Source organism: Phacochoerus africanus, chromosome 1 (genome assembly GCF_016906955.1).
Source record: "Phacochoerus africanus isolate WHEZ1 chromosome 1, ROS_Pafr_v1, whole genome shotgun sequence".
Classification (NCBI taxonomy): domain Eukaryota; kingdom Metazoa; phylum Chordata; class Mammalia; order Artiodactyla; family Suidae; genus Phacochoerus; species Phacochoerus africanus.
Window position 1 is genome coordinate 141,578,782 of NC_062544.1, and position 24,841 is coordinate 141,603,622.

Below are 24,841 nucleotides of genomic sequence, written 5' to 3' on the forward strand. Positions count from 1 at the left end.
CCGGGAGGGAGGGAGCTGGTTGTGCCTCTGCTGCACGTCAGCTGACCTCTCCTCACCCCAGCTCTGGTCTGTGGTATAATGGATTTATGAATGGTGATATCTGCCTTGGCAATCTCCTGAGACGCTGCTGAGAAAAGGGCTTTGGAATCTAATGTGATTTGGAGATAAGATTGGCTATGAGGGTGGCAGATCCTGGGCTGGGGGAAGTGGCCTCTGAGGGTGGCCCCTTGTCTGGACAGCAAAGTTCTCTAGTGTTCGGGAAACAAAGCAGTTTATTTTTTCCTGTCTCCTTTTTACTCATTTACATACAATAATCCGAATAGATTTTAACTGTATCATTTGATCAAATTTGACAGATGTTTATAGCTATCATATTTGTTTTTCTCTGGCTGCTGTAACAAATTACTAAAAACTCAGTAGCTCAAAATGGCTAGAATTTTTTATCTTACAAGTTGGACATGAATCTTAACTAGGCTCAGATCAAGGTGGCAGCAGGGGTGCATTCCTTCTGGAGGCTCCAGCACAGAATCCATTCCCCTGGCTTTTCCATTTCTAAGGGCTGCCTGCAGCCCTTGGTTGTGGCCCCTTTGTCAGCTTCAAAGCCAGCAGTGGTGAGCGGAGCCCTCACCCTGTATCCCTTCATCCCTTCTTCTACTGGTAAGAACCCTTGTGATGACACTGGCGCCTCTGAATAGTCCAGAGTAATCTCCCTCTTCTAAGACCAACTGATTAGCAACCTTAATTCCGTCTGCAATTCTGTTGCCCGTTGCCATGTCAGGTAACATATTCGAAAGTCTCAGGGATTAGGGTCTGGACGTCCTTTGAGGCCTGGTGGTCATCGTTCTGTCCACCATACCTGTGTAACCTCCACCCTGATCAAGACATTGCTTTCATTCCAGAAAGTTGTCTTATTTCTCTTTGTCACTTACCACTCACACCCCCCAGAGGCACCCACTGTTTATATTTCTCTTATTAGCAACCCTGCTCTGGGCCAGGTTTATCTTGAAGGGTTGCCTCAAATCTGCCAGGTGGGTGGAGTGACAAGTTTGGAGAAATAAAACAATCTCTGCAGGACTGTTGGCTGCAGGACTGTTGTGGGGGAGGTGGGGGCGATTCATTGAAATGGGTTCAGGGCGGGAAGAAGACTAGTGCTCATGAAGAGGCTGAGGACTGGGAGGGGGAGTCCCACCTGCTCTGGTTTGAGGTCCCACCTGCTTCTTGGGAAACAACCCTGAGGAAGGCGCCCCTCTTCCCCCCACCCCAGGCCCTGTGAGCACAGAGAAACAGAGGAGGTGGAATGAACAGGTATGTGAACTGACCACAGGGCCCTGTGTCTCATCTTCAGCCCCTGCATCTACCAAGGCACAGGCTCTCCCTGCCAGTGGGGGGTCTTTGTTCCTGCATGCTGCATCATGTTCACATTTCCTATTGTACGAGGTGCCAGCACTTCCCTTCTAGAGACCAGATATCTTCCTTTCAGAGCATCTTTGCTAAGCTTCTCAGTCAGGCCACCTGAAGCACCCCCCATCCCCTTTGCTGTGACACCTCCTGGGTCTCTCACAAGGGCCTCATAATGTCCTACACACATGATGCACATTGTCTTAAAGACCTGAAAGGGTCTCCTGGTCTTAAAAAGGAGCAAGACTAATGTCTGCTCCATCAGGGGCTTTGTGTGGCGATGAACCCAAAGGCTCACCCCGAGTTCCTGGCACCCTGTCAGCCTGGCTGTTGTGAGCATTACCATGACAGTCTCCTTGGGGCCTTAGGTTCACCCATGGAAGGTGCTCCCTGCTATTGTGCCCACTTCGCAGAGGAGAAAGTTGGGATCTCAGAGATGTTGCCACTGAGTGAGGTAACACTCGCTAATTCACGGTGGGACTAAAGCCCCATCTCTGACTCTGTGCACAGATCTCACCACTTAGTTGCTCGGGTGACACCTTCACTGTGAGGACTTCACACGACGCTCTCGTAAGGTGGCAGAGCCAGCACCCTCACTGGGCGCTGTGCTGAGCACTCAGTGTGCACCTTAGCAGCCCTTAGGTAGGAGTTCAGAGAAGCAGAGTAACTTGCCCTTTCCTCCTGGAAAGCCTGCCCTCCTAACCCCTCTGTTAAGAGATGTTTCCTTCTTTTGAGGCACCAGTGCCATTTCTTCTCTTGATTCTCACTGAGAGGCGTAATGGAGGTCACCTCCTGTATCAGCTTGATGGTTGGGTATCTCGGAACCGAGGCCCAAACTGCCCTGAACCACCTCTCCCATCCCCCAGCCATCATCCTTGTTTAATTCCAGTTTTCTCTGCCTACTCATGTCGCTGTCCCCTTGACCATTTTATTGATCACATATAATGCAACTTCAAACCCTGAGGGTTAGAGGGCTGTTATAAATAATGCAAAATAAATATACTGGCTGTTGCAGAAGCATATATAGAAGCATGTAATCCTCACTCCCTTGCCCTTCTCTCATTTCATCAGAGCCCTTATTGCCCCGACCTATCAGGTGACATCCACTGGGTTAACTGGCTGAACATGAAGCAGTGCATATGTAGCAGGTGATGGGTGTGCACTGTTGCACTCTTCCAGATGACAGATGGCAAGCTTTGGCTGTTTCTCTATTATATCCTTAAAATGCATTTGCTTTCTGGAGTGACCAGGTTTTCCATGGATGCTTTTTAAGTTGTTTTTATGCCATAAGAAGACTAACGGGGCAGCAACCAAGGTAACCTTCTGGTGCAGCCTCGCCAGGACCCTGTGTGGGTGAGATGCTGTGCGATGACTCTTGGTGAAAGATGTGATCACGGTAATTAGGTGGCTGTGTGCTAAGGTCTTGGTCCCCCCCCCCCAACTCCCCACCCCACATCTCCTTTTGTTGGTTTGAGGTCGCACTGGGATTCAAAGAGGTGAATAGTTGGAACTTTGTTTCTCATATTTAAACAACTTGCAGTTTTCCAGAATTAATCTATGTTGGGGATTTATTTCTGCCATGGCCACTGAATTTGGGCAGGATCTGAGGGCAGGGGGCTGGGGAGTCAAGAGTAGCTATAAGTGTTGAGTGGTGTTTGCTTTCATCAAATACTTAGAGAACATCTTCCGTGCACTGAGCCTGCTCTGGGTGCTCTGGTGACAGCTGTGAACCATACAGGGGAGGCACCTGCCTTCTTAGAGTGTCCACCGCTGCCTCAGACACACAGTAAGTAGGTGAACAGTAAATACCAGTGTTGTTTCAGGGGCCAGTGGCTATGAAGAATAAAACAGGGTGTGTGAGAATAAGCACTGGGCTGGACTCCTGCATTAGTAGGATGGTCTGGGGTGACTTCATGGAGGAGATGACATGAATGCTGTGACTTAAGGATGAGGGATGGTAGCCAGGGGAGGAGCCAGGAAAAGCAAGGAAACAGGCCAGTGGCACAGAATGTCTGCCACAGTACTGCTTGCCAGCACTCTTTTGAGTCGGTGGATAAAAGGCTATTTTGGTGAAAGTCATTAGGGTGATTACTGAATGACTGCATCTTTTCCTTACCAGGCCTCCAGTTTCGTGGAGGGTAGGGTCCGACCCCTTTTTGTTCCCCATTGTTTCTCCTTATAAAGGGCATATTACCCACCTCAGGACAGGTGCACAGTAAGTTGTGGATGGAGAGATGGACAGATGTATGGAAGGCTGGCTGGCTGGATGGACAAAATAGAAACCTAAATGAAAGTTAAAGGAAGTCAAGGGCAGTGGAGTATACTGAAGACTCAAGCTTGGTTCAGAGTTGGAGTTTTGGAGAACTCCAGGTCACACAGATGGATAAGGCCAAGAGTAGGCAGGCATTTGGGAGTGACTTGTAAACTGGCGTTTGGGAGTGGTTGGAGGGGGAAGGATAAACCAGGGAGTACAAGTAGAAGACTGGGTCCTGTGTTGTACCTAAGAAGCAACCAGAGGTAAAGCACAGGGAGAAGGAAAGGAAAGGGCACAATCAAGAAGGGCTTTGTCAGAGCAGCACATGGACTAGTGGCCAGCAGAAGGGTCACAGTGACAGAAGCTGCATGTATGCGCATGGAAACATGGTGGCTTTCTGGGTTGGGGGAAGACTGCCAAATCAGGCACAATGTGTGGGAAGGGGTTTGAGAGATGGAGGAGGTAGGGGGCTCCATGAGGCTGGTAAGATTTTGGTATTTTCTGGGACCGCAAGCCTGGGGTTACCTTCTGTAGGGAAGTGCCCTCTTTCCAAATGGAGGAGGATGTGAAACTGGCAGAAGGATCCAACTGGGAGAAGCAAATATATTGTTTGGAGCTTTGTTTTAATTCCTCCTGGAAATTGACCGTATTGTATTTTTATGTAAATAATTCACAACAGCGTGGTGTTTGCAAAGGGGTGAAAAGAGAATGCTCATAAATGAAGTTGAGACACCATATTGTGTTTTTATATCAACAATGTATACTATTGCCTGCAGTGGGTCCAAAAACAAATGTGTATCCATGAGGCGAGCTACCTGTTAATTGTGAGCGTCTTCATCCAACCACCCGCTACCTACCCTTTAAGACCTGTTTTGAAAACCACCTTTTTCATGATGATTTTGGGATCATTCCCAAAATGTCATCCTTGCCAGCTCTGAGCTTCTATAGTCTAATTGTCTGTGTAGCTTCTGGAGCACTTTTACTTACACATTTCAGCCTTACGTACTGGCATGTCATCCTAACCTGCTATGGAGCCCTGGTGGGGTAGGTAGCAGGTCTTACTTACCAGTACATGTTCACAGGGCTTTGCAAAGAAGAAGGATCACAGAAGTCCTTAAACACATGCCTGGCAGTCACCAAAAATACCTTCTGTTTCCACTGTGAATGGAGCTGGTTTATATGAGAGTAGGGGCTGGTGCTTAGTTGGCTAAAATCTGCCTGCCACCCCCTTAGCATGATGCTCCCCAAGCCTGTATGACTGCTTCAGCAAAGACCTGGCAATTGGCCTTAAAGGCTCCATATAGAAAAGTTTAGGGTGTGGTATCCAGAGATTGATAGTGTGTGGAACGATGTTTCTCCTTGGTCCAAACTTAGACCATTTGTGAGGTTTGGGGTCTGGCTCCGATCTTTTGATGTCCTGAGTGGGATTCAGTCACTGGTGTGTCATGTGTTGAAAATCTGTGGGTTTTCCTTGGCAGCACTCCTTTTTCTGCCGGTTGACAGAAGATAAGAAGTCAGAGAAATTCTTCAAGGTCTTCTATGACCGTATGAAAGTGGCCCAGCAAGAGATCAAGGCCACGGTGACCGTGAACACGAGTGACTTGGGAAATAAAAAGAAGGATGATGAGGTAGAGAGGGATGCACCGTCACGGAAAAAAGGTAAATGTCCTCCTGCCTGCAGCCCTTCCATCAGCTGGACTGGGAACATGAGAGGGTCCCTGGTTGTTCTTTAGTTTTTACATGAGTTCTAGACCCCAAACTATATTTTGACTGGGGCTTTCATAAGAAGAAACCAATCTGGTTAGAATTAAATTCTTCCTATATAACCTGCGTTGAATTTTTGGTACTTTGTTTAATAAACTAATGCACATTCCCATGGTGGCTTAGCAGGTTAAGAACCCCATGTTGTCTCCATGAGGATGCAGGTTCAATCCCTGGCCTTGCTCAGTGGGTTAAGGATCTGGCATTGCTGTGGCTGTGGTGTATGCCAGCAGCTGCAGCTCCAATTCAAACCCTAGCCTGGGAACTTCCATATGCCACAGGTGTGGCCCTTAAAAGGAAAAGAAAAAAAAAATTTTTTTTTTAAATATACGTTGTTCTTGGTCAAACTCAGTGTTTTATTGGCAGGAAATCTCTAAGAATCTTTTCTTCTTATTTTCGATTTAATGTTAGAGAAGGTTGAGGAAGATACGCACTTGAAAACTGGGTATTGTCTTTTGTCAGATAATTCTCCCTTATTTTCTAAAATAGTTAAAGGTTCATAAAGCTTTTTATCCATTATCTCCCTTGAAGAGAAGTAATACTGGGGAGCGGGTAGACCCAAAAGGGTTGGAGTCAAGGCACCTTGGACAGGTCTGAGCCTCATTTTTTAAGTTTAGACCTGGCTTTCCAGCCACAGCACATTGGACATTTGGAGAATTGGTTGCTGTCTGGCGGTCCTATGCCTGGTAGGCTATTTAGTGGCAGTTGTGACCTTGACCCAGTAGATGCCAGTAGCCCACCCACAACTTAAAATTACAACACATGTTGCCTATCATTCTGGGGTGGAAATGGGGTTAAAACCACCCCTAGTTGATAACCACTGGTTTAGAATGGGGATAAAGATCATTAAAAGAATGGCTAAGATTTACTGAGTACTCTCTATAAACCAGGCACTGTCCGAAATCCTTTACATGTGCTACTTCATTTATAACTCAAGCCAACTTTATAAAATAAATGAATCATTATCCTCATTTTATAGATGAGGAAACTTGAGGCATAGGGGTGGTAATTAACTTGTTAAGGAGGTACAGCTAGTAGGCAGTAGAGCCAGGATTTGAACCCAGGCAGTCTGACTGCAGAATCTCATGCTCCTGAAGTTCCCATTGTGGCTAGTAATGAACCCTACTAGTATCCATGAGGATGCAGTTTCAATCCCTGGCCTCACTCAGTGGTTTAAGGATCTGGCATTGCCGTGAGCTGTGGTGTAGGTTGCAGACGTGACTCAGATCCTGCATTGCTGTGGCTATGGTGTAGGCCAGCAGCTGTAGCTCCGATTCAGTCCCTAGCCTGGGAACTTCCATATGCTGCGGGTGCAGCCCTAAAAAGCAGGAAAAAAAAAAAAAAAAAAGAATCTCATGCTCCTCACTCTAGTGCCTGGTTACCTTCCAGGCTTACTCCGAGGGTTCAGTAAGATCATAACATCAAGTGCTTAATCACGGTGCCCTGGTGCGTAGTAAAGGGTTCCATCCATTGTCACTATAATAACAGTAATTACAGTTTGCTGAGCATTATGTTGACCCTCTCAGGCACCTTCTGGAAGAAGGCTTCATTGATGCTTTCCCCATTTAACAGATAAGAAAGCTGAGGCCCAGAGTCTTGGTTGGTGAGATTGGCAGACCCTGTACTGCTTTTCCTCTAAACCCTAGAGCAAATGTAGTGAAATGCTAAAGCCACACACAAGCTAGTGGGGCTCAACTTGGCTTTAATCTCAAGGACTGAGGAAGACAGTGACTTCTTGAATAGCTTTGCCAACTTTGAGAGTCTGTGTGGAGAATTCTGGAACTTGGGTTCCTGCCCGTTGTCTCTGGTATGCTGGATGGCCTTACCTGAGGATTCAGCAGCACTGACCATCTCATGTTTGCATTCTAGCCAAAGAACCTGCAACACAGATAACGGAGGAGGTCCGGGATCAGCTCCTGGAAGCCTCTGCTGCGACCAGGAAAGCCTTCACCACCTTCAGGAGGGAGGCTGACCCTGACGACCACTACCAGGCTGGGGAGGGCGCCCAGGCCACAGCAGACAAGACCAAGGACGACCTGGAGATGAGTGCAGTCGTCACCATCATGCAGCCCATCCTGCGCTTCTTGCAGCTGCTCTGTGAAAACCACAACCGAGACCTCCAGGTGAGGGTGGGCCAGCCAGGGTTGGGCTCCTTGCAACAGCTGTGCTCCCTCTGACCTCTTGGCTCCAAACCCTGCAGCCTGTTTCCTTGAGCTCAGGACGCAGGATGGTTCTCGACGTCTGGGCTCCAGAAGTGTTCTTCTGTCGTGTCTTCCCCACCACCTCCGTAGGGACAGGGACCAAATCTGATGCTCACCCGTGTCGTTGCCACCTACTCTGTAGATATTTGTTGCTTGGGTGTATGTGCCTGAGTGTGTGTGTGTATACCTGGGTGTCCAGTAGGCTGCCATGGTTTCATAAATAGATGCACAGGTAAAGCTTGAATGGGTGGAGGGGTGAATGACTAAATATACTAGACTTCTAAGATCTGGTGGTGCATAGAAAGTTCTAATCAAATATTTCTTGTTTGAATTAATGACATGGCTTTCTGGTGTTTCACACAAATGTTCAATCAAAAGTATTTGTTGAGGGAGTTCCCGTTGTGGGTCAGTATATTAAGAACCTAACATAGTGTCCATGAGGATGTGGGTTTGATTCCTGACCTCGATCAGTGGGTTGAGGATCCAGCATGGCCGTGAGCTGTGGTGTAGGTTGCAGATGTGGTTCCAATCCATCATTGCTGTGGCTGTGGCATAGGCTGGCAGCTACAGCTCCGATTCGACCTCTAATCTGGGAACTTCTATAGGCTACAGGTACAGCTGTAAAAAGAAAAAAAAAAATTGTTAAACTAATTATTCCAGAAATCCTTCGTTGACTTTTTGCTGTTGTTGGATGATAACAGTGGCTAAGTTTTTTGGGTACTTACACTATCCTGGATGCTAAATGCTGCCTCTATTATTATCCTTGTTTCATAGTTGAAACTGAGTTGAAGCTGAGAGGCCCAGGACCTGGTTAGGGAGCACAGAGCTCAGACTGGAACCCACGCACTCTGGTGGTAGAGTTTGTGCTGTCAACCACTACAGTAAGACAGAGGGCATTTTCTTCCCCAAAAAGTTTCCCCAACAGCAAAGGCTAGTCGGGAAGGGCCAAGGATGGGTTCCAGAGATGGATTCTTTCTTGTGAGTGAACACAGATCTGCAGAGGCCATCACAGCCCAGGAAAAGCTGCTGTAGCACCAGGTCCTTGGCCCTTTACCTGGTTTTGCAGACTGTTTAGGAAAACACCTCTCTCTGTCTAGAAAGGATGAGGATGAACAAAAAAGTGTGTCTGAACTCCTCCAAGGTAGACTGTTTCCTCCTCAAATAAATAACTTGGCAGCCATAGTTTTATTTGAATAATGACAGTTTGAAAAAAATAATAATAATTCTAGGCCAAACATCACAATGGGAAGGTGCAGCCTTAAAATATTTGTACTGCTGACACTACCCAGCAGGTGATTTTATGGCCTTTGACATGTTAGCTGCAGCCAGACCATTTGGTGCCACCTCCATAAATCATTCCCACTTAAATCCTGCCACAGAATCCCTGCCTGGATAAGTTGAGTAAGAAATTATATTCTTAAATAGTAAGACAGAACAATGAAATGGAAGTGGGTGAGATCTGCAATGTTAATACTTTCTGTGCAGATTTTTATTTTCAGTGCAACTGGTCAGAAGAATCTGGGCTTTGAAAAAGGATCTAGATCCAAGGTCATCAGCTGGCCAGATCTGGCCCATGTTTCAAAATGAAGGGATTTCCCTGCACCCCACTTTTGGCCAGGCTGGGGCACGGGCTTCTTGTCTGCTCCCCTGCCTGCTCTTTTCCTTCGGTGACATTCCTGGCTTGATCCCTATCCACATCTGAGTTGGGATCTTGGCTGTCAGTCTTTTTGATTGCTTCTTGCTCAAACATTCCTACTTTGGACACAGAACACGTTGGTCCTAGATGCATTTGGACCGCCTAGCTCAGTGGGTAGAACAAAGCACCCAAAGGTCCAGGGTCTGGCTCCTGTCTCATTGACTGGTCTGTCTGTGTCTGAAGGCTGTATCCCTTCCACCTGCTGCATCTACCCCATTCTTCATGGGGGAAACAGGCCAAGGGAGTGTGAGCAATGCTGTGGGAAGCCAGTCTGTCCCACCAGTAGGAACACAAAGGCTACAGCTGCACTGTGGCGTCTCTGTGGGTGGGGTGGGGTGGTCCTACCCTGCTGCTGGGGCTGTTTCTAGGCTGATGTGTTGGTCAGTGCCTTGTACTGTCCCCTTCTACCAGTGTCACTGGTCTCCACCGGCCTTGGCTCCAAAGAAGAAGTAGCTTAAGACTGCCTGTGTATGTTGATTTCATCATCTTGGTGAGACCTTCTCTGTGTCCTGTGCAGTGGGAGGGGGTGGGGTGGTGATGGAGGCCTCACCCCTCCCCTCACAGAGCTGAGAATCGGGGACAGGTGCCTCTTGGCACATGGAGGTTGCCGTGCAGTGTGCCAAGTGCTGCAGTGATGTCATCTTAGGGTTTTTGTGGGTTCAGAGCAGAAGACCAACACAGTGCGCTGGGTCCGGGAAGGCTGGTGTGCTTGTTTTCTGAGCATGGTTCTGGTTTCAAGGACCTCTTCTGCCTTCCATCTGCCCCCTTGACCTTCCTTCTTCACAGTGCACCCAACCTCCACTGTAGAAGCAGAGTGAGGCTCTCATTGTACAAATTCACAATTTCTTATTGGGAAATTGGCACAGTTTTTGTTTCGTACCTTAGTTCTTGGCAGAACTTTGCTTTGAACTAATTCCCTAAGAACTCCGTGGGCAGACGCACCTTTTAATTAGTCCTTCTGAAATGCCATTTTCCAATACTCTGCTCTGCAGAAAACGGTGGTATTGGTAGGAGAGGGAGTATACTGTATTATTTCTATATACATAATAGAAAACATGTATATAGAAAATATGTCAATTCTATATATATATATATATATTTTAAACTTAACAACTCAACCTTTGAAAGTACCATAACCCCAGTAGATTTAAACTCTGTTGTTGGAGATGCAGAATCCTTGGCTTGAACATCTCAGATAGAGAGGTAAAGCAGATGGGAGCAAAGCTTTGTTCAGAGTAGCAGCTACAGAGTGGTAGAACTTTCCCCCATCACCTGTAAAAGCCCTGAGAGGCAGGATGTTTCTGGGGTTTATACAGAGGGCCCAGCTGCACACTCAGCGATCTGGACCAATGGTTCCATGGACGAAGGCTGCCGTCATCTTTAAAGACCCCCCTCCCCCAAGTCAGATACACTGGGGTAGTAATAAAATTGCTCTGGTATAAGATGATGTTTATAGGAATCTACTTCTCAAAAGGATAGTTTTACTTGGGATTCAGCTGCTCTGAGCGCCACCCTGTTGGCCATTTTCTGGGACCCATGGTGGGTCTCTGGGCCAGGATTTTTGTGTGGATCTGTGGAAGAAGAAGACATTTTCTCGAGGAGAGAAATAACAGCTCTCTGGTATAAGGAAGTGCAGATGAGCCCAGAGAGAGAAGGAATCTGGCGTATTGAAGTTGCCCCAAGCTTCTTGTCATATTTATAACCTTAACTTTCCTGTTGATAAATGTTCGGTAGAGAGAAAGCCACCAAGATTGATGTTGCTGAACGGGCAGTTGCGGCCTTACACAGGCTTTGTTCAGAGTAATGAGAAACTACATGGGAAAGACTGTTTTTGAAGCACGTTCCCTGTGCTTTTGAACTTTCTCCTGAGAGGCTGGCTTTGCCTTTCACTCAGGTTAAGGAATTCTCGTCTCTATCAAAGTCTGTTTAAGCACAGACTTGAAGTCTCTGATTTCCTTCATCAACCCCATCTTGACTTGATCCCCTGGCCCTCCAGGGGGACCACAAAGGGAATAGAATCTCTCTAGCCTGGACAGGGTGATTAGGTATGAAGGGAGAACTCTATTCCTTGTGCGTAGAAAGAGTCCCTGTGGGCCTTTAGCAGGTGGTGCACCTCTCTTTTGGTAGAGAACAAAAGAAAATAAGTCTGAATTAGAAAGGAGAGATTCTGGCCAGGCGCTCTACAAAGACCATGAGAACTGGGAGAGGCTTTCAAGAAAGGCAGCTGAACTATCCTTTTGAAACATGGCAGCCTTGATGACTTCTCATGTCCTCTTCATCCGTTCAAGTGAATTCACATGTTTCAGCTAGTGTTTATGAAGCACCTGGCACTAGCCAGTCCCTGTGCCAGCTGCGTATCACCAGGGCTGTCAGCATGGCCCTGAGTGGAGGCGACACACATCTCTCTAAGCACAGCATGACGCATGAGGCAGGATAAGAGAAGTGTTGGGGTGCTCCAATCTCATTGGAGTCAGTATGGTGGGTCAGGGAGGGCTTCCTGAAAGAAGTGACTTGACACCCCATCCTGAAGGAAGAAGAGTTCATAAATTGGCGACAGGGAGAGGGTGACAGGCAGAGGGAATAGTGGGGTTGAAGCCCCAGAGATGAGGGAAGGAAGGGTGCTTAAAGGGCAGGAAGAAGTCCATTGCTGCCACGCAGAGAGGGTGCTGCAGGAGAGATGATGTCACTGAGCAGAGAGGGAAATGGCAGGAACAATAACATATGAGTTGGAGAGGCAGATGGGCCTCAAGAGCTGCGCTGTGAGCTTGAGCCTCGGCAGACCTGGCCCTCTCCTGCCCTCTTCCTAAATACTCCTCCCCCACGTGGTGAGGAGCTCAGCCAGGCTCTGAAACAGGTGACATCTTCCCTGAGGGGCTGGAGCCAGAAATGGCTGTGGAACCCTCCCCAGGCTTCTCGTGGCCCTTAGTCACCTTGTGAAAATCCACATGGCCTCAAGTCGTCTGTCCTTCCTCCATGTCCCACCCAGACCTGAAAGATTGGTCAGGTTTTAGACCAGTGAGGAAGGCTTGAGCGTAAGGGACTGAGGTTAATTAAGGGTGGGAGAGACGTGGTAAATTTAATGATCACTCAAGCATCCAACTTGATTACCAGCTTCTAATCTGTGTATCTATAAATGTTTTACTTGTACATGAATCTGTTTTTTCAATGAAGGTTTAAATAAAAATAAGTATTTAGGTAAAAAGAAATGTTCCTCTCCCCACTCTTACTTTTCTACTTGGAGAGAACTGTTAGTGGTTTGGACTATCTCTTCCCTGTCATTTTTCTCTCTATTTGGATGGAGCCTTGGATACATGTTCATCTATTTGCCTTTTTATTTTTTTTAATTTAACTGTATGTCCTAGAAATCTTTCCATATTGCCACATATGGACCTACCTCAGTGTTTCCAGGTTGTAATATTACATGATGTTGATACACTGTACTTTGTTTACTCCCCAATGGATGGGCATTTAGGTTGTTTCCAGTTCTCTCCCATTATAAACAGTGCTTAGTGAATGTCCAATAAATACTTTGTGAATAGAAGTCAGTATTGCATAGATGTGGAATTACCAGGTCAAAAGTTACATTTGTTTTATCTTTTGATTATATTTTTGTGTAGTACCCATTTTCTTCAGTAAACATGTATAACTTTTATTAAGTATGCACAAAAGAATATTTGTATTTAACTTTTTTTCTTATTAAGAAATTCCCTGAGTCTTTGACCAAAAAAATATCCTCTCCATAAAATAGGTTCTGTGTTATGAGGTGGTTGAATGTGGCTTGTTTTATTTTATTGAGAAAGTACCTGCTCTTTTGCTTCTTACTAACATTACAAGCTTACCTGGAGGATACGTACACACACACACACAAGCACACACACATTTACTCACTTTTGTTCCTTCCTGTAATGATGGAAATGGCTAAACAGGATAAACCAGGTTCCCACCACATTAGTGGGCTTAAGTCAGACTTATTTTGTGATGAATTATCCTCTGTACTAGGCTCTGGGCATTCAGCATTCAGACCACACTATCCTCTTTAAGCATAACCACTGCCCTTGGAAAAGTTAACAGACTGAACTTACATGGAGGGTGGGGAGGCGGGCTGGAGCGGGAAAGAACAAAACGAGAATTTCCAAAGGCTACAGGAGTCTAATGTGGGTTGTCAAGAGGTGCTGTCCTCCTTGCCTCCCACTTAAATGCCCTTTAGAGAACAGGCCACAGTGTTCATAGCCCTTGCCCTGGACCACCTTTCTGGGTGACCATCATGGGGCCTGACTCTGTTCTGCCCAACGGTGCATCTCTCTGCATAATTGCTGCTCGTTCCTGGACACCCACGTATCCCATGCTATCAAGATGACGAGCTGAATGACCTCTTCCCTCTTCTCTCTGCCTTTGCTCCCCCAACCCGGGCACTGCCCACTTGCAGAACTTCCTACGTTGCCAAAATAACAAGACCAACTACAATTTGGTATGTGAGACGCTGCAGTTTCTGGACTGTATTTGTGGAAGCACAACTGGGGGTCTTGGTCTCCTCGGACTCTATATTAATGAAAAGAACGTGGCTCTCATTAACCAGACCCTGGAGAGTCTGACTGAATACTGTCAAGGACCTTGCCATGAGAACCAGGTAATTCTGTTCTCATTTGGGGGTGAGAAAAAAAAAAAGTTGATCATTTTGAAAAATTGTTGACAGTGACTAGTTCAAAAATCACATGATACCTACCTATGGCCCTAGCAAGTCCTTAGGACTGAGGGCGTTTTTCCAGCAATGAGGAGGGCGTCCCGGGTTGTATTATGTTTCAGGACATGACCTAATCGCAGATATTGAAAGGGTTGCCCTGGGTTTCCATGCCCAGCTTGGTGTGATGTGAATGGTCCCACTCTGACTTCACTAGGGATACATATTAGAGCTGGAGTTCCTAAGACCAGAAGACTGGGCTCTATTTTAAATACTAAAATTTTTGATTTAAAATTGAGAGACTCCAAAAGGGGCTATTTCACAGCAGGAAGTTTAAACCTAACTAGAGAGAAAAACCTTGGTGTACATGAAACAACTTGAAAATAACAGGAGAAAATGTATGGTTGAGACTTTGACACCACAGACATTCAGAGAAGAGAAAGACCCTTTAGTCCTGACGTAGGTCTCTCAACAAGTTTATTTTTGGAGCGGTTGGAACCTAATCGTTTCTTGAGTAGAGTCATTACTTACCATGACGTCTCATAGATGTTGTAATTTTTGCACTGATGCTAGAATGAGTATGATTTTTAACCCAAAGTACGGCTCTCTCCTGTGTGGAGTGGTTAGGCCAGTGCTTAAATGGCCCATTTTAAGCCCAGAATTCAGGGAAGGAACAATATATGCTATGTTACTAGGGAAGCAAGGCCAGAACTTTGGCTCAGGGGAGAAGGACAGCTTATAAGAGGGACAACTTGCTATACATTAAAAATATGATCTTACTTGTCCACGACTCTGAGGCTAGAGTTTTGTTAGATCCACTTTCCTATCCTGGTTTCCTGGTGAGACAAATGGTACAATCTGAGTGAAAGGGAAAAGGAACCAAAACATGACAACAGGCTGGGGAGAAAGGCTTATTCTGACATCTAAGTGAATTTCCCTGTCGCCTCGAGTTTGCTCTTCTGCCAAACGGAGGTCTTTTAAAGGGAGCTTAAAGACCCCTCCAGTAGGAGGAGATTCTGCTGCAAATGGGGATCTTACCTGGGGGAAGGTGATTCATTCTGATATTGTGTGAATTAAATAGGAAACTTGCTTTCCAAGCTTAGGCCTTGAGCAAAAGTGTGCAATACGAAAATCGAGTGATGCAGAGAGAATGGAACACACCTTAAAGGGGAAAACAACGCAGAACCCAGAATCAGTCACACACCCTATTTTCCCTTAAGAACAAAAGCCCACTGCACTATTTGGATTACACATGACCAATTTATCAGTTAGAGCCCATGGGGACTTTCCTGCTGTTTACTGTTAATTCTGAAACTAGAGATTCTCATCTGTCTTTTATTTTTACCACTTTCTCACGGAAAATTTGCAGCTCTCCCCTAGAGACATTGCTGGGAGTGGCAAGCTTTGTGTTGAAATAGCAGTTCAGCCTGTTGGCCTTTGACGTCTGATTTATGACCAGCGTTTGGGTAAATGTCTGTGGTTGCCTCTTTCCTCAGAATTGCATCGCCACCCATGAATCCAATGGCATTGACATCATCACAGCACTGATCCTCAATGACATCAACCCCCTGGGAAAGAAGAGGATGGATCTTGTGCTAGAACTGAAGGCAAGTAGGAATTGAAAGCAAAAGAAAGTAGCCCTTGGAAACCCTTGTGTGGGTTGCCTCTGCACGTGACATGGTCACTGTTGTGAAAGTAAATGTTCAAGGCAGTTCCTTTAAATGAAATGAATGATCCACGTTGCATGTTCTAAAATGCAGAACTGCAGTCTTTCCCTTCCAAATAAGGTCTTAGGACAGAATACCAGCTTTTCAACTCACGGGTCCCATGGAATGAAAACTCATCACTCAAAGCTAAGAAACAAGTTTGAAAGCATCCAAGACCTAACAGCCCTGATTCTGAAAACCACAGACAGAAAAACGATAAAACTTCATTCCCTCTAGGATCTCTCACTTTTCCCCATTGAGAAAAAGGGCCATTTGAAGAATAGAACAAGTAAACCTTTCTAAGACCAAAAAAATTTTTTTGTTGTTGTCAGAGAACTCCTTGGTCTGTCGTGATTTTGATTTAGCAGAAGGGTTGTTCATAAATGTTGGGTTAAAATAAGAAAAGCTACACTGGCCAGTATCTTGCCTACAGGCCTCTGATGAGTTTCTTTGCATCTCATACAAACAGCAGGTGACAGATGACTGATGGAGAAGCACCCTTGACCTGCTGATTCCCTCTAATACCAAAGTAGTTTTATGGGGTGAAAGCAGTGACTTCAAGGTGCTTAAGCTGCTGGGTTTACTAGCTCTTGGATATTTGAGAAGCTGATATACCTACCACTCCTGATAGTGATTTCTTGAGCATACCCCCCCCAAAGTAATTTTTTAAAGTAAAAAAATTCAAAACAAACTAATAGAAAATGCTTACTCCTATTTAGGGGTTCCAAAGATTCTCTAAGGGTCCAAAGATTTAATTCTGGAATTGAACTTGCAACCCATCCTGGCATCTAAAGGGTATTTTGAAACATGTTAGCCTCCCTGAAATTTTTTCCTTTTTAACTGTGCCCCTGTTCAGGCATGTTAAGCTCTGCCCTCTATCTCACCTCAGACGTGGCCCTGGGTACTTTGTCACTGTCACAGGAAAGCCTGGAACTACAGTGTTTCACTGAAAAGCTGATCTGTATTTATGGCATCTGTGGTGCCAGAGGAAAGAAAGGTCATTAGGAAGGTGGTAACACCGAAGCGCACAAGAATCACACAGTTATTTTTATTTTTATTTTAGTATTTCATACTGAGGGTCCAAGCTAATTGTTGGTTTGGGTGTATAGTTTAAATGGATTTTTTTTTTTTTGGCTATTTTTGACTCATTTAACAAATCATGTTGTAGAATCAACTTGACTCCACAAGCTCATACAAGCTCACGTCCCTGGCTACCATTTATCAGTATTTATATGATGAGAGCTTGAAATAAATTGAGGATTTCATGTGCTCTGGGTCAGCATGTCAGTGGCTTTTTCATCTAATCCAGTAACCTGTAGGTTATTATAGAAATTTCTGTCCGGTGGAAAGCCACTTTTTGATAGCACAACCACATGACTGAACTGCTCTGATCTGTGCTTGGGGAGGAAGAAAAACACTGTGCCCTCTCACCAAAACAACTTGCTAGTCTTACATGCAAAGAAGCGTACAGAGTATTATAGGCTTGGGACCCAGAATGAGCTCATGCCAAGAAGTACAGAATGAACTTTAGATCTAATGGGAAATTATGGTCTGGGAAGCATATGATGCCCCATTGGATCACTTTTGTTAACTAATGTCAGCTCTACTCTCTTGATAATATTAGGGGTTATGGGAGCTGATAGTGCTATTTTAAGATAGGGAGAAGTTAGCTTAATTGCCTGCCCTTCTGTGGCCTGCAAGGCTGAACAGCAGTGTTTATAAGCATTCTCCTGCTCCCCGAAGGCACCTTGGGTCTTTGTATCAGGTGCTTCCTGACCACTGTCTTCATGAGGGTCCCAGTGTACCCACAAGCCCTTATGTTTCAATGTCTTATGTCCACTAGGACTTGTACCAGGTGACATAGGGAGACACTGGGCCCAAACAAATATGTGCCTCTTTGACCCCCAGTCAGATGCTGCAGATGTGTTTTGGGGTCTGAAGCAGCACACTCTCTCTTGGGTGCCATGGGTTTTGATGTACTTGACCCTAGGCTCTCCCATGGGGCGGCATGTCTGTCTCTGTAGCTGGGATGCAGCTCCTGCTCAGCAGGCCCATGATCGGGGCAGGTGCCCTACGCAGCCCTTTCCATTTCTTCCTCCCCTTGTATCTCCGATTAGAACAATGCTTCGAAGTTGCTCCTGGCCATCATGGAGAGCAGGCATGACAGTGAAAATGCCGAGCGGATACTTTATAACATGAGGCCGAAGGAACTGGTGAGTTGGATGGCTGAGCTCCAGCCTGAGTGTCCAGTCTCATCCCAGCTGCATTTGTGGCTAAGCGGGGCGTCTGCTTTCTCCAGCTTTTTTTTCAAGGCCAGCCGGCAGGAGTATAAATACAACATTGGGTTCCGTGATTGGGCAGGGTGGTGAGCCCTGCCCTGAGTCAGCGTCCTCTGCCTTCAGCTCAGCCATAAGTGAGCCTCCCTGGCCTCTCTCCCTCATGGGAGGTCATGCAGGGAGTGTCCAAGAGCCTGGTGGACTGGGCTTCATGTCCACAGCCCTGCCCCTTTCTGGGTCACCTTGGCCAGGCCCTTGAACTCTCTGAGTGTCTCTTTCCTCTTCCCTAAAAGGAAGACAATGGTATCACCTAGTCCAGAGGGGGTAGCACTGAAGCCTAGACCATACAGTTCCCGCCAGGCCCCAAGCTCTGTGCCCGCACATGGTAAACCTTTCAAGAACGCAGTGCATCTTCTAACTAACTCCTCATTCTCTTCTGCTTTGTGCCATGTCTTTGTCCTGGACTCAAGAACTCACATCTCTTCTGGGTGCCAATAGTCTGGGCAACAGAAGAATGTTGGGGCAGGTTGTAGGTGCCAGTGTTTTGTTTTTCAACAAAGTGACCCAGGCATACATATACACATAACCATTCTCTCTCAGAATCTTTTTCCACATAGATTATCATGGAATGCTGGGTAGAGCTCCCTGTGCTATACAGCAGGTCCCTATTGGCCAGTCAATCTGGTTTTTGTTGTTGTTGTTGTTGTTTCTGTTTTTTTTAAAGACAACACAATCTTGTTTATTTTGGGGGTGATATTCACAATGGGCTGTGACTTCCAGGCTGGGAGTCAGAGCTGCAAACTGTGAGACAGCAGCTCTCAGGGCTGAGCATGGAGCTCTCTATTTGGACTTTTTCCCACACACATAGACTGTAACTGACAGATCTAAATGAGAGCACTAAAACTTTCCTGCTGCCTGGTGACCCAGTGTGCACTGAGAGCCAGGCTGAAGTCCCTTTATGTGTTCCCTTAAATAAAGTTAACAGCGAACCCGGCTCTTTGATCTCTGAGGTCAGGAGTGAGTTCTCAGCCTGAGATGGAAGTCCTCTTCGAGTTTACATAACAGCTTATGTAACTGGAGAGGGGTAGGAGAGGTGGGAGACTGGGATGGGTCATTCTTGAGTAGGGAGGGCAGTGACTTTGCAGAGACCCCACTCCACTTCCCATCAATCCAGAGCTTAACCCACCCTGCAACACCCAGGGCTCTGGGGCCGCCCCCTTGTGGTTGAAGAGCTTCATTCTCTGATCACTGGCTTCCTGGAACAAACACAGTTTGAAGAATGCCCACAGCAGAGATGCTGTAATGTCTGAACACATGTGCACATATGCGTGTGCACACATGTGTGTCTGTATAGGCCCCCACATTCCATGCAACATGTCTTTTGGCTTTCTTTTTTTTTTTTTTTTTTTTTGTCTTTTTAGGGCCTCAACCAAGGCATATGGCAGTTCCCAGGCTAGGGGTCAAATCGGAGCTATAGCTGCTGGCCTACACCACAGCCACAACAACTTGGGATCTGAGCCGTGTCTGTGATCTATACCACACCTCATGGCAACGCCAAATCCTTAACCCACTGAGCAAGGCCAGGGATCAAACCCACGTCCTCATGAATGCTAGTCAGATTCATTTCCGCAGAGCTACTATCAGAACTCCTGTTGAGGGTATTTTTAGAAAACCAGTGAGAAGACATGCTCAGAGAGTGAGGGTATTGTCTCCAGAATAATTTCCAGGCCCTAACCTGGTGTCAGTACAGAAATGTTTCTCCCTCTGCATGCTTGGTCTTGAATAATGAGAAACAGTTCAGAGTAATGGCCCTGTGGCAGTGCGGGAGGCGGAAATGCCTTCTGAATCATCAAAGAAAGTGATTAATTTTTGGTACAAGTTCAGGGTCAAAGGCATTGTGTTCTTATTCTTTGAATGATTAAATCTTGAATGATATGTTCATTTGATAAATATTGGCCAGGCCCTGCTTTGTCCAGGGTGTTGTGTTGGGCTCCAGGGAGGGACTGAGAAAAGGGCAGAGCCAACTCTGTTCCTGGGGAGCTGAGGTGGCAGGGGTGGTGGTGGAGGGAGGCAGGAAGGCAAAGCTCAGAACTGCTCTGGAAAGTGTGTTCTTGGCACAGGACGGTCAAGGTTAAAGCTCAGCTCACTGAACCTGGGGATGCCCCTCATCTATCTGCTTCCTCATCTACAATCAAGGTGAATCTTTGACACCTCATAAAATGCTTCTCAGCATTAAAATTTTCTAGAATAACTAAAAGGCTAAGCACAGTGCTTGGCACCTAGCAAAGGGCTGGTAGATGTCCCTTGTTCATGGAGTAGGCCGTGGGGGACAGGGAACAATTTGGAGTCAGCAAACAGCTTCACCAGCTATTCCTAAAGGTGAATGGCTTTTGTTTTAGTTTGGCCTGAAATGGCAAAGGTAGAGGAGGTGGGGAGAGTTGGCAGAGGAAATGGAGAGAGAGGGAAAGCCTGGCTTCTAGCCTTCATATCATATTGTTTGGAGAGATTTTTATAGCCACTATCCCTTTCATGAACCAGCCACAGAATATCTCTTGGCCTAGGGCAGAGCACCTGGCTTTCCCTTGTCACGTTAGAGAAGGGTGATTGGCAGTGACTGCCTGTGCTCATGTTGAGAAGGATTCTGAGGCTGTGTCCACTCTGGGTGGGAAAACGTGCTGAGCTTGATGAGCCATGTCTGCCCCAGGAGGGGAGACTGATAGTGTGCATGCTATCACTGCCAGCCCTGGCTGGATCTTCCTTGAAACAGGAGCTCTGTGCCCTTGGCCCTTCTTGCAGGTGGAAGTGATCAAGAAAGCCTACATGCAAGGTGAGGTGGAGTTTGAGGATGGAGAGAATGGTGAGGATGGAGCTGCCTCCCCCAGGAACGTGGGCCACAACATCTACATCTTAGCTCATCAGGTATTACCGCTCCTCAGGCTCCCCTGCCACATTCGGTGCTAGAATTCCCATTGGATTTTACCCTTCAACTTGCTTTTCATTTAAGCTTTTCACCTGGAGTGGTTCGGGTTCACAGTAACATGGTTCTCAGGTCCTACCAGCCACCTGGCCCCAGGATGCTTTCATTTTTCCCTCCCCACAGGGTCATGTCCTTGGAAAACCCCCACATTTCTGAAAAGCATTCACACTGAGCAGTGACACTGGCATAGTTTATGACTCTGTCTCAAGACACTTGAAAGGAGTCTTAGTCTTCTTATAAATATTGATGCGTCTGTCTTAACAATCTAAAGAAAGAAATCCTCAGCAGCCTGGCCTATCACACTTAGAAATCTCTGGGAACTTGTCACGACGACTTCTTTTTGTTTGCCTTTTGGAGGATGTAGTAATACTTCCTACCTGTCACCAAAACGCCCTGTTTCGTAACACTTTTCCCAAGTGGCTGGGCCTTTGAAGACACTTCCTCTTTCTGGAGGTTGAGGTACCTGGAGCCTCGGGTGTGTGTGGGCAGCTAAAACTCTGCTGCAGGCTGGCACTTCCTGTCCCTCTCACCTCTCTTAGACAGAGGAGTTCAAGAAAACAGTGGGGTGTGGGGCCCCAGGTTGCAGGTCCACGCCCCTTGTCCCCTCCATTCCTCGCATTTAGCCACTGAAAGGTCTCAGGACATTTCACATGGGGGTTCCATGGGGCTGGACAGAGAACCCATCTCCCTCCTGCCTGGCTAGGGAAGTCAGGGGGAAAGCAGGGCCTTGGGTGTGCATTTTCCACACTGCTCTGCCCAGTTCCCAAAATAGCCATGGTGCAGATGGGAGGCAGCAGGCCTCCTGCCCCCTCTGCCTTCCAACCTGCCGCTGCCGGTCACCTGTGTCTTTCATACCCAGAGCCGCAAAGGAGCTTCATGTTCCTGCTTCAGAGACGTTGACGACCCTGTTCTCTGTACTTGTGTTCTAGCTGGCGAGGCACAACAAAGAACTTCAGACCATGCTGAAACCGGGTGGCCAAGTGGACGGAGACGAGGCACTGGAGTTTTACGCCAAGCACACAGCCCAGATAGAGGTAAAGGCTGGTTGCCTCCAGTGCGGTGGCCTGGGTTGGGGCTGGCGTGCAGTCAGCAGGTCATGAGCACGCAGCACACCTGATCTGTGCTCGCGCCAGTAGCCAGTGACAGCCAGTCAGCCCTGAGACATCCAAACAAGGAGACAGTGCACATTTACTCTGAATTCTGACAAGGCCATGAGGACAGATGCAAGCTCTGATGAGGAAGTCCAGCAGAGCCCCTACCATGGAGTGCGGTGGTTAGGGAGCCCTCTTCTGAGAAATGCTGTCTCAGCATAGACTACAAGAAAGATGGCAGTGAACAGGCAGAGCCAGGACGGAAGTGCTTTTCAGACACAGGGAAGCAAGGGTGGGAGCTGGGATTTGGTGAGCTGGAGGGAGAGCAGCACTCAATCAGAAAGGAAGGACTGGCAGCACAGACCCCACAGGGTCCTGCCTGCCATCCTTGGGGGAGTCTGGACTTGAACCTCAGAGTATTGCGGGACCATCAAGAGTTTTACACTGACCGTCAGATCTGCTTTGGAAAAAACACACACAACAAACCAGACTCATCCTCAGTGAGCTATATAGAATCATCTCCATTTTGCAGAGTGAGAAAACTCTGAAATACGACTCAAGGGAGTTCCCGTTGTGGCGCAGTGGAAACGAACCCAACTAGTGTCCATGAGGACACAGGTTTGATCTCTGGCACCACTCAGTGGGTTAGGGCTCTGGCTTTGCTACAAGCTGTCGGGTAGGTCACAGGTGCGGCTAGGGTCTAATGAGGCCGTGGCTGTGGTGTAGGCTAGCAGCTGCAACTTTCTGATTGGACTCCTAGCCTGGGAACATCCGTATGCTGTACCTGCGGCCCTTAAAAAACAAACAAAAAAAATGAAGTAGGACTCAGGGAGGATGTGTCATTTGTCTGGTTATCAGTGTCAGGGCTGGAATGTTCAGCCAGGTCCAGCTGACCCCAGAGCCTAGGGGTGCTTTTTATGTAACCCGCTTTGTTTCCTAGCAGCCAGGAGAGCACAGACTTAGGTCTGCAGGGTCCTGGCAGTAAGGGATAGTGTGTCTGATTTGGCTAGTGAGAAAATGCACGAAGTCAACATCAGTGTCAGAGCAAGGATTTTGAAGGACTAATAGACTCCTTTGGGCCATAGGAAGCATTTAGGATAGAGGCCTGTAAGGGTATACTCTTAGCCTCTATCTCCAGTCCCTGGGCTGTCCTCATAAAATGAGTCATTTCACTGATTAGTTGACCATGACAGTCAGTGTGAGCACATATTCTTGATTTACTGTTAACGACTAGAAGTTTGACCGAGGGCAAGATCTGTCCTCCAAGAGGCCCTTGGAGGACAAGCTTCAGGTGTTGGCAGCATAGACATCAGAGGAGAGGGAGCCCAGAGACCACCTCACTGATCTCGATGGTTAGGCGGGGAGCAGACTGACACTTGATCAAGTTATGAAGGATGAACAAGGTTACCCAGCCTGTTAGAGGAGGGAGAAGGGCTTGGATCTATTTAGATTCCTAATTATAAGTTGACTGGAAAAAGAGGCATGGGTTGATGTTCAAGGATAGGGAGAAACAGCCAGGCCTGGGCTGGGTCTTCAATCCTGTTCCTGGGCCCGCACCTTGAAGTTTCCCAGGGAATTAGCCCTGTACCGCCGCTGCCGCCCCCACCCCCCGCCACCCCGCAGGGTTCCTGCAGACCCTCGTGCCTCCACTCTGGTCACCTGGGCTGCGCAGACCTGGAGTCTTGGGGTCAGTCCCTGCCAGGAGGCCTCCTGTCTCCTCCTCTGCTGCCTCCTGAGCCCAGACCCACTTCTCAGATCATATTCCTTCTGTGTAGGGAGGGACTGATCCAGGGCCCACTTGGCTCTATGAGGCAGACCAGCTCTCAAGATCAGGAGACCACAGAGTTGGTGCCTGAGTCTATGTGTGCACCAGCATGAGCACCACCACCTGCCACCCCTGCCTCCCCACCACCACACACAATTCCAGTTAAATGAAGTTGGCTTGTGAACCACAATTGGTAGGATAAGGAAGCTTCCGTAATAGGATCTCCAGCTCAGTTTGGAAACCATTGGTCTGAAGATTCATGGAGTCAGGGCTGTGGGAGTCTGTCTCCCCTCTGAGAATTTCCCGGAACAGCTTGCTCTGAGTACCCGCTCTTGCTGAGTTGGGAACAAAGTGTTGGGAGAGCAAGAACCAGATCTCCTTGTAGCCCCTGGGGAGGAAGGATAAAGGGAGGCCATGCCCCCGTTGCACTGCAGCCCACAGCCTGCATCCCTTTTGAATTCTCTGCCCCTCTGGACTTTGTCTAATGTGGTGTTGAAATTTTTGAACAGTCTCAACCAGGCTACCCTCTCTGGGGACTAAGCCAGTCTTGGGAGGGCATGGAGAAAACCTGTGAGGTGTCCAGCCCAGGGCCCAACAAAGTGTGTTTAAGGAACAGTGTGTTCTCGACCAGCACGAAATGGGTGTATTGGTTCATTGATCATGCACATCAGGTGCTCTTACAAGTCAGAGGTGGGAGGTCAGTGTAACTGTATAAACTGAAGGTCTCGTTTTAGGGTTCCCAGCTAGGAAAAAGAACCTGACTTTGAAATATGAGAATGGGGAGTTCCCGTCATGGCTCAGCAGAAGTGAACCCAACTAGTATCCATGAGGATGTGGGTTCGATCGCTGGCCTTGCTCAGTGGGTTAAGGATCCGGTGTTGCCTGGAGCTGTGGTGTAGGTCACAGACACGGCTTGGATTCCCCCTTGCTGGGGCTGTGGTATAGGCTGGCATCTACAGCTCTGACTCGACCCCTAGCTTGGGAACCTCCATATGCCTCGGGTATGGCCCTAAAAAGACAAAAGACAAATATATATGA

At 47.3% G+C, this 24,841-nt stretch overlaps 1 protein-coding gene across 7 annotated transcripts in view; it reads left to right on the forward strand.

Annotated features, from left to right (window-relative positions):
• Positions 1-24,841, forward strand: part of ITPR1 (inositol 1,4,5-trisphosphate receptor type 1) — a 331,954-nt gene that overhangs the window by 254,032 nt on the left and 53,081 nt on the right. For 6 of the 7 annotated variants that reach the window (XM_047779506.1, XM_047779516.1, XM_047779548.1 and 3 more), the window contains 7 exons: positions 5,131-5,311; positions 7,283-7,536; positions 13,737-13,937; positions 15,485-15,595; positions 17,812-17,907; positions 20,767-20,889; positions 21,877-21,981. In XM_047779506.1, coding sequence (XP_047635462.1) covers positions 5,131-5,311; positions 7,283-7,536; positions 13,737-13,937; positions 15,485-15,595; positions 17,812-17,907; positions 20,767-20,889; positions 21,877-21,981 — 1,071 coding nt within the window. The remainder of the gene's footprint in view (positions 1-5,130; positions 5,312-7,282; positions 7,537-13,736; positions 13,938-15,484; positions 15,596-17,811; positions 17,908-20,766; positions 20,890-21,876; positions 21,982-24,841) is intronic. The other variant, XM_047779541.1, reaches the window with a different exon arrangement.